The sequence below is a fragment of the Cibotium barometz genome, chromosome 15 (genome assembly GCF_041138505.1).
Source record: "Cibotium barometz isolate CiBa-2024 chromosome 15, ASM4113850v1, whole genome shotgun sequence".
Lineage (NCBI taxonomy): Eukaryota > Viridiplantae > Streptophyta > Polypodiopsida > Cyatheales > Cibotiaceae > Cibotium > Cibotium barometz.
Genome location: NC_141060.1, coordinates 53835488 through 53845483, shown reverse-complemented (window position 1 = coordinate 53845483; position 9996 = coordinate 53835488). Strand labels below are relative to the sequence as shown.

Below are 9996 nucleotides of genomic sequence, written 5' to 3'. Positions count from 1 at the left end.
GATGATGGTGCCACGCACAATTTCTTGAACTATGCATTAGTTAAGAAATTAAAGTTGCCGGAGACAAAGAGTTCTCATCGTTATGTGGTGTCCACCATTCAGGGGGATGATCACGATGTGTGGGATACTCTAGTACGGCAAGTGCCTGTGTTTGTGCAAGAACACACTATGGTTCTTGACTTCCAAGTGATGAATATGTCTCATGCGGATGTCATCTTAGGACGGGAGTGGTTGTATGGGTTAGGGTCATCCCTCAAAAGGAGTTATGAACATAATACGTTTACGTTTGAGGCCAATGGTAAGCATGTTTTACTTATTGGGGAACGTGATGTACCCCCAACACCACTCATATGTAATGCCGAACTCTCTTTTTTGGAGCATAGTAATCAAATAGAAGAAGTCTATTTTTGTTATTGTGTGTCTCAAACTAGTGGGTTTGATGTGCATGATGTTTCTTCTTCAAATGAATCTTCCTCAGCGATGCCTTCTTCCTCTTTACCTTCTTCTAAAATCTCTTTAAATAATCTTAAGCAACCAGTTAATGCTTTGTCTTTGCAACAACTGTTACAAGAATTTAAAGATATTTTTCCTAATGAATTACCAGAGGGTTTGCCACCCGAACGAGCTTTGCCTCATCGCATTGATGTCGTTCCGGGCACCAAACCAATTAGTAAGCCGTCGTACAGGCTTAGTGCGACTGAAGTAGCTGAGGTGGAACGTCAGCTTGCTGACTACCTTAGTAAGGGCTTCATTCGCCATAGTGCTTCACCATGGGCATCGCCCATTCTTTTGGTGAAGAAAAAGGATGGATCCATGCGTATGTGTGTGGATTATCGCTCCTTGAATGCGGTAACCATTAAGAACAAATACCCGCTACCTAAGATAGATGAGTTGTTTGATCAACTCAACGGTGCGAAGTATTTTTCTAAAATTGATTTACGTTCAGGATATCATCAAGTGCGTATTAACGCTGATGATATAACCAAGACTGCGTTCCGAACTCGCTTTGGACACTATGAGTTTTTGGTTATGCCGTTTGGGCTTACTAATGCCCCGGCAACGTTTATGACGCTTATGGATAGCGTACTAAGGCCGTACTTAGGCAAATTTGTCATTGTCTTTCTTGATGACATTTTGGTCTATAGTTCGACTTTAGAAGAGCATTTGGAACACTTACGAAAAGTTTTTCAGTTACTACGCGAGAATGCACTTTACGCGAAAGAAAGTAAGTGTGAATTTCTCAAGGATAGCATACAATACCTAGGTCATGTAATTTCTGCAGACGGAATTGCTATGGATGCTAGTAAGGTTGATGCTATTATGCGATGGCCAACACCTCGCAGTAAGGAAGAACTTCAAATCTTCTTGGGAATGGCAGGATTTTATCGCAAATATGTGAACGGTTATGCAAAGATTGCCGCTCCCATGACTGATCAATTGAAAGGTGCGGCAATTACCTTTCAATGGCGTGAGGAGCAACAACGTAGCTTTGATAAGCTTAAAGTTGCTTTGGCTACAGCTCCCATCTTGGCAATTGTGGATCCTCAAAAACCATTTGTGATTGAAACGGATGCCAGTGCTAAGGCAGTGGGTGCGGTTCTCATTCAAGATGGTCATCCTGTTGCCTATGAGAGCAAGAAGCTCAATCGTGCTCAACAAAACTACTCAGCTTATGAGCGTGAGCTCTTTGCCATCATATATGCCTTACGAAAATGGCGACATTACTTATATGGTGCGCAATTCGAGCTTGTTTTTGATCACGAAAGCATAAAGTGGTTTATGAACCAAACAGATTTGCAGGGTCGAAAGGCCAGATGGGCTGAGATCCTTCAGGAGTATGATTGCAAGCTACGCTATCGCAAAGGACGTTACAATATTGTAGCTGATGCTTTGAGTCGTATGCCGGAGATTAATTCGCTGCTATTCACAGAGTTGAAAAGCGAATTGTTAGAATCTTTACGAGGCAAATGCAAGCAGGATTCAACATACTCAAAGGTGTGGAATCATGTTCAAATGAGGGGTCCCTCTCACTCAAACGGTAGTGTTTCCAGTTCTTCCACACATGGTTCTTCTTTATCACAAGATGAACTACAGCGATGGAAAAACTTTTCCATCGATGATGGATACTTACTCCACAAGGGGAGAGTTTGTGTTCCATTGGACTTAGACACTAGGCGCCAAATTCTTTTTGAGTGTCATGATAGTCCAAGTGCAGGTCATGCGGGCATTCGCAAAACGTATGCTCTCGTAAGAAAGCATTTCTATTGGCCTAGACTTCACAAGGATGTTACTGACTATGTTCTGCAGTGTCAGAAGTGTCAAGTGAACAAAGCAGAACGTCTTAAAGCTGGCGGGTTACTGCATCCATTAGAGATTCCTGACGGCAAGTGGGAAAGTATATCTATGGATTTTATAACGGGCTTGCCCACAACGAATCGTGGACATGATGCCATTTGGGTAATCGTGGATCGATTAACCAAGCTTTGTCGGTTTGTGCCTACTAAGAAAACAGTTACAACTCCAGAATTGGGACGCCTTTTCGTGGAGAATGTTTACCGACTTTATGGCTTACCATCCAATATTGTCAGTGATCGCGATCGCAAGTTTAACAGCCATTTTTGGCGAGCAGTATTCAGTAAGTTGGGTACTATGTTGAACCTTAGTACAGCCGATCATCCGCAGACAGATGGTCAGACTGAACGGGTTAATCAAGTGCTGGAAGATATGCTTCGGGCATATGTCAGCAAAAAACAATCTGATTGGGAGTCTTATTTGCCTATTCTTGAGTTTGCTTACAATAGTGCAAAGCATGTCTCGACAGGCTTTAGCCCTTTCATGTTGATGTATGGTTTTCAGCCACGTTCACCAGTGTCGGTGGGACTGGCGAATGAGAAAATCAGTCAGGTTAAGGATTTTATCTAAGACCATATGGATATGTTGCGCCTTGCACGATTAAATGTTCGTCAAGCACAAGATCGTTACAAGAAGTTTGCGGACCAGAAACGTAGGCCACTTCACTTTCAAGAAGGTGATTGGGTGTTTCTGAAGGTACCACAAAACTCCACCAGTTTAAAAACGGGTCCCGTACCAAAATTGTCGCCCCGATTTTGTGGACCATTTAAGATACTCAAGAAGGTGGGCCCAGTAGCCTATAAACTTGAGTTACCAGCACATTCCAAGGTTCATCCCATCTTTCACATAAGCCGTTTGAGGAAACGCCTTATGGGTCATGAAAGCCCAGTGGATGATTCTTTCTTGGTAGAATATGTGGAACCCCCAATACTGCCTCATGAACCAGAAAGAGTATTGGATTATCACATGTTACGTACTCGCCACCAAGTTCGGAAACAAGCTCTTATCAAGTGGAAGGACCGTCCAGAGGAAGGCTCCACTTGGGAAAACATTAGTGTGATGAGGAAACGTTTCCCCACTTTTGTTTTCGAGGACGAAAACTCTTTTCGAAGGGGGGAGTAATGTCAGGACTATGGTCCTACGGAAGTCGAACCCTAGCATAAGTTAATAGCTTTCGGAGTCTCGAGAGTATTATTAGTGCTAGCGGGGTTCAGGGGTTAATGGGCGTTAGGGTTTGGTCGATGTGTGTACACATCTAAGTTAGCACGGCTCTTAAGTAAGATGGGCGGCCGGGCTAGGAGGTGTGGACACAGGCCAGGGTTTTGGTATAAAACCCAACGAGAAACCCTAACTCGTCATTATGTGGTTGGGAGGTGAACCGACTTCCACCCTCTCTTCTTCTCCACGCCTAGGCTATGGCGGCTTGAGGAAGACGCAGCCGTAGCGGAGGCGTTACACATGTCCACTTCCTTATCTTCAACCATAGATTTCAGCTGATCTTGTACAGTTTTCAAAACTGTGAGCTGATTAATTAGAACTTTATTACTGGTCTGCAACTCTATGTTCTATTTTGCCAGTTCCTCTAATTGAGTGCTATATGACACCTTAAATTCTGTCAGCCAATCTGTAAGGATCATCTCTGTTTGTATGTAGCTTTTTCTTGCCATTTTCTCATGTCTTCTTCCAGCTTTTTTTGATCCTACAAATGAGACTGCTCCTGAACATGCAATTGAGCTTCTAACTCTGTAACCCTGTCATTCTTGACATCCTTCTCTACCAACTGTCTTTCCAAGCTGAGCACTTTTCCTTCTAGCTTCCTATTTTTCTTTTTATCTACTCTTACGTACATGTGTTGGAACAGAAAGTCATCCATCAATTTCCAAGCCTTCTTAGCTTCTGCTAGAGGGATCTCTTGTGCCACACTTGCATGCTGTGTTTCTTGCTTTTCAAGTTTCCTTGAAATCTTAGGAAGTCCTCTCAGGAAGTCCCTCCTTAATATCTTTCCCTTTGCTCATCTTCAACTTAAAACCCTTATTTTGATTAACGATTGGAGATCCACTGATATCTTTCTCTGCAAAACTTTGAACTAAGGGAGTCACAAATAGAGGATCAGTAAGGGCCTTGTGACTTCTGGTAGCCATGTTTGACTCCTCAATTGAATACCCTACCCTCTGCAGATCCTTTGATAATTCTTCTGTATTCACCACTGCATCAAGCTTCAGTGTTTTGCTTTTGATTTGTGGGGGTTCAGCATCTAACATCTCTGAAGTTCTTTTAATGCTCCTAACATATGGCCTGATTTTTGAGATGAAATTTCCCCCATACACATACTCCAAATTCTTCATGGTTTGGAAAATAGCCTAGCATGGGACCTAGCCTAGATGCCTTGTCCACCTTCCTTTTATCCTTTTCCTTGATTTCAGACATAATCTTTTGATGGACTATATGGGCCCAAGCCACAGTCGTGCCCCTCTTTGCAGTGTGCAGATAAGCAAAGTTCTTGTCTGACATATATTCTAACTTTATCAATAACAACACATTTTCTAAAAACCATTCCATTTGTATCCTTCTTTCTGGGTGTCTTGCCTTGACAACATAGTATTTTCTTGATGTTTCAGGCGTACCGAATTCTTTTTCCAAAGCTTTCACGGATGCCTTGTCAAACCTCAGCTCCCCCTCCATGGATAGCTTAAATATATAGGAAACTAATTCTACTGACAAAAATACATTGGGTGAGACAAAACCATCACTGTTTTGCAAAAAGTTAAACTGCTGCTTAGCCTGCTCATTTCCCATCCACTGATCCCAGGGCAATAATGCAAAATCCAACAGGCCGACAACCTGTAACCATGCTCTATGTTTGGATTGAGTCAGATCTAATGGTACCTTTGAGTCGATGAAAGTTGCTGATGTGTCAAGCTTGTTAGAGATCTCTTCGACGACAACGTCATCATCTTCAGAAACTGCATAAGAATTATCTTCTCTTGCTGGTGTGCCTCTGCTACAAGGACTGCACCTTACAAGGCCCTTTTGCTTGGAGAGGTCCGTGAATGCCTCAACGATTTTGTTGTCCAGGCTCACAAAGCTTTTGTGCATGCCAGACATCTCTCCTCACTGACCACATGTGAGGGCGTCTTTTCGAACAAGACATTGGCAATTATAAGCTTGGCTTGTGTAACAACTCACGTCAAGTGATTCCATTTGCACATGTCCGTCCCTTTTTATAGATGCATGTTGCTCTTGACCGACTGCCATGATGAGTCAGACAGCTATAACATTATTAGTCGGGTGTGGCCCAAAATACTTTTTCAGTCGAAACCCATTGACAGGTTTACCAAACTGATTTCCTGATAAATCAAATAACAAGAACGTGCCTTGTCCCATAACTTGTTTTATCAAGAAGGGACCCACATATCAAAGTTTCAACTTCCTTGGATGTGGTCCTAGCTTTGAATTATAGAACATCACTCAATCACCTTCCTTGAACAGCTTAAACTTTATATTTCTATCAACCCATGCTTGTCTCGTCTGCTGAATGACCTTTGAAATATAAGTTGACTGAATTCTGTCCTGTTCCAGCTCCAGCAAATTTTCCAATCTATAATCCAAGGATTTCTCAGGTGATAACTTATGGGCTACTGTAATTCTCAGACTAGGGACCAGGAACTCCATTGGTACAACTGCTTCCAACCTATAAACTAACTTGAATGGTGTGAGTCCTGCTGTGACCTTGAATGCTGTCCTGAAAGCCCATAAAGCAGAGTCTAACTTTTGGTCCCAATCCTTCCTGTTCTCTTCCACAATCTTTTTCAGGATTTTAACCAAGATTTTGTTAGAGCTCTTTGCCTGACCATTAGCTTGAGGATAATACACTGTTGATTTTTTTGTGAATAATCAGGTGAACTCTGGTCAACTTCTTGATGACCTTATTCAAGAAATGGTCCCCCTGATCTGAAACTAGTTCTATTGGGCACCCATACCTGGTCATGATGTTCTTATATACAAAAACTTGGCCACATTAGAGGCTTTATTGTCTCTGAAAGCTACTGCTCTACCCATTTTGTACAATAATTAGTTTGCAACAACAAGGACATACCTATTTCCTGTAAACCTTGCAGGTGGTTTGAAAAATCCATCCCCCATTTTTGAAATGGTTCCAAGGGTAATACAGGTTGATGAGGAATTTTGTCTGTTCGAGTTGGCCTGCCATCTCTTTGACACTGGATACATTGTTTTGAGAATTCATGGGCATTTTTAATCACAGTGGGCCACCATAGCCTTGCCTGAAATATCTTTCTCCCTGTTATCTCACTAGAGAAGTGTCCTCCTACTATTCCCTGATGTGCCTTCTTAATCACAGCTAATTATTCAAATTCAGGAACACACCTCCTGATTACTTGATCTATGCCCCTCTTGTAAAGTACCCTTACAATAACAAGGAAGGATTTGCTCTTCAAAGCTAACTTCTTCTTCGGATTAATTCAGGAAATAATCCATCTGTAAGGAACATCATCTGGTCATACTAATTTTCTGGTTCAACTGAATGAATCTAAAGAATCTCATAGTCAGGGAAATCATCTGAAATTCCCTCTGGCTTCTCTCCTGTTTCTATTCTGATAAGATAGTCTGCTACCACATGACTTCCTCCTGGTGTATGGATAGCTGTATAATTAAACTCCTATAGTAACAATACCCATCTAGCCATCCTCCTTAACAAATCAGGTTTATTCACCATATAAAGAAGAGCTTGGTGATCTACATGAAAAACCACCTTGTTGGGGCCAAAAGATAATGTCTGAACTTCTTGAGAGCATATATCATGCTTAATGCTTCTCTTTCTGTAACTGAATATTTCCTTTCTGCCACACAGTAGCAAGAACTCTGCTTGCATAATATACTGGTCTAAACCAGCCCTTTGTCTTCTCCTGCATCATTACAGCTCCTACTGCAATATGGGATGCATCAATAAAAACATGAAACTCCAAATTCCAGTCAGATGGCTGAAGAATTGGTGCCACCACCAACATCTTCTTTAATAATTTGAAAGCTCTATCCTATTCTTCACCCCAAATAAAAGCTATCTTCTTCTTTGTCAGTTTTGTTAAAGGATGGCACACATGAGATAAATATCTTCGTCTTTGTCAGTTTTGTTAAAGGATGGCACACATGAGATAAATATCTCAAAAACATATTATGCCATTTCACCTGTTTTATGAACCTTGCCAATTGCTTGACATTCTTAGGATGTATAGCTTCTTGGATTGCAAAGACTTTCCTGCTATTAATATGCATTCCCTCTTCAGAAATAACATATCCAAGTAGAATGCCTCTATTTATAGCAAAAGCACACTTTGAGGCGTTAAGTGCTAAACCCACCATCCTGCATCTCTCAAAGCAAAGCTTGAGGTGTTTTAAATGATCAACCATTTTCCCAAACACACTAAAATCATCTAGAAAGACTTTCATGAATGATGTTAAAAATGGTTCAAACACTTCCTGTATCCATTTCTGAAATGTCGAGGGAGCATTTTTCAGTCCAAAATTCATCACATTACTTGCAAATACTCCCCATTCTGTTATAAATGATGTTTTGTCTCTATCTTTTGGTGCCATTAGTATTTGATTATAGCCACTAACTCCATCAAGAAAGCTATATACTTCATGACTTGCTACTACTGAATCAAGGAGGGTATCATAGAAGGGTAAAGGGAATGGATCTGAAATAGTAGCTGCATTAAGTTTCCTGTAATCAACACATACCCTAATTTTCCCATTCTTCTTAGGTACAATTACAATGGGAGATAACCAAGTTATCTCATATACAGGGTAGATAAACCCCACCTTCAGAAGTTTATCAATTTCTTCTGCACTAGTGAACCACTCTAAAAAATTTACCTGAACCAACATTTGAGGGTTGTATTTCATCCCTACTTGAAGAAGAGAAGTGGTTAAAGAATGGAACACAAAGTACAACAAGAGAACAAGCATTCTACACTAAAAAAGGCATAAAAGAATGCTACCACTGTGGAAAGAAAGGACACCTTGAAAGCGAATGCAGACTCAAAACACAACCCAAATGTGGACATTGCAACAAACTCGAGCATAAGGAAGAAGAATGTTGACTGAAGAATGAAGAAGCCAACTACATGAAGTCTTCATCGAGCAAAGAGAAGACCTTCGATGAGGAGAGTAGACCTAGTCGTTTGTTTTTATCACACCTGATCACATGAGGGTAGCAACTTATGTACCTAGGGGTTGATGACATCTTGTAATGCCACACTTGACCACCTTGATTAGCATGTTGCACTAAGGGGAAGTGATGGACCTTTTGTAACTCACATCCAACCACAGTAGCCTATATATACATCATGGCACCAAGGGGGGGTGTTGAAATTTAAGGGCAAGATATGAGTAGAGGACCAAGATTAGGAGCATCCAGCCACATCACACTTGGACATTATCCCACATGAGCACATTTGTAAGAGGTGTACCCTCCTCATATAAAAAGGGTCATTTTCAAGCAATGAAAACAAGCAGCTCTCAAGCCTCTCTATGAGTACAAGCTTCCATCTTATAACCTAATTGTGCTTGAGTCAAGCTTGATTAAGTCATGAGGATCATCACTATGTTGTTGATTAGGCTACACCCATTATAGGCTTAGTGTTTTTTAAATACAATAACTAGGGCTAAGCACACCATTGCCATGCATGGTTGAGGATCCATGTTCAATCTTTTGTCATATTTAACAGTAGCACCTTGTCCTCAGCCAACACAATCTTCAGCAAATCAAAGCCTTTTAAGGCTTAAAGTTAAGCTTCATGCATGGCATTTTCTTCCTGCAATGCATCAATGAGTGATTATGGGGTAAAATGTTTTTAAAAGCTTGAGGTGTTCATATGTAGTGTATATTTACATCATGATGTACATGGCTTAAGCTATAAAAGGTAGTTTTGCACGAGCATGTCACTTTCTAACAACAATCAAAGTTTTTGCCAAGGGGGAAAACTGTGTAAGCTAAAAACTTTGTAAAGGATTTAGACACTACTCTTGAGCTCCAAGCCAAGAGTAAGACCTATCTTGAGTAAAATCTTTCCAAAATCATGGCAACTCTTGATAATTTTGATGGAAAATTTTTCATACTTGGCAAACAAAAATCTAATTCATCCTAATGAAGAAGGGATTATGGAATATAGCCAATGGAAAAGAAAAAAAGCCAAGCACAAGGGATAGTCAGGCGCAATGGGTAGCACATGATGGAAAGTAAGGCATTTGCTATTATTTCTTTGGCCTTGAGTGATAACTTTATTCATCACATAGAGATGGATTTGATAGAGCCAATGAAGCTTGGGAAGAACTCAATAAGCTGTTTGGAGCAAATGCAAAGAATTCTAAAATTAGCATTCTCATAAAATTCTTTGATTTAAAGATGGAGGCTGAAGGTTATGTTCCAGCTCATCTAAATTATATGAAAAGCACATTAAACTACCTTGCAAGTATCAAGATGCCTATAGAAAAAGATATAATGATTGTTATAATTATAAAAAGTCTATCACGTGACGATTATGGCAATCTCATCATAACAATCCTCAAAAATCTTCCTTCTCCCAAATTGGTGGATGTCGAATCTTCAATATTAGAAGAGCA

General features: G+C 40.6%; 1 protein-coding gene across 1 annotated transcript; it reads right to left on the bottom strand.

The window, feature by feature from the left end:
* Positions 1-5613: 5613 nt before the first annotated feature.
* LOC147631424 (uncharacterized) lies at positions 5614-6488 on the bottom strand. The gene is made up of 3 exons (XM_086809186.1): positions 6449-6488; positions 5829-6224; positions 5614-5699 (listed from the first exon to the last, which is right to left on the bottom strand). Exons 1-3 carry the CDS (start codon positions 6486-6488, stop codon positions 5614-5616), a joined length of 522 nt encoding a protein of 173 aa, XP_086665312.1.
* Between the last annotated feature and the right edge of the window lie 3508 nt (positions 6489-9996).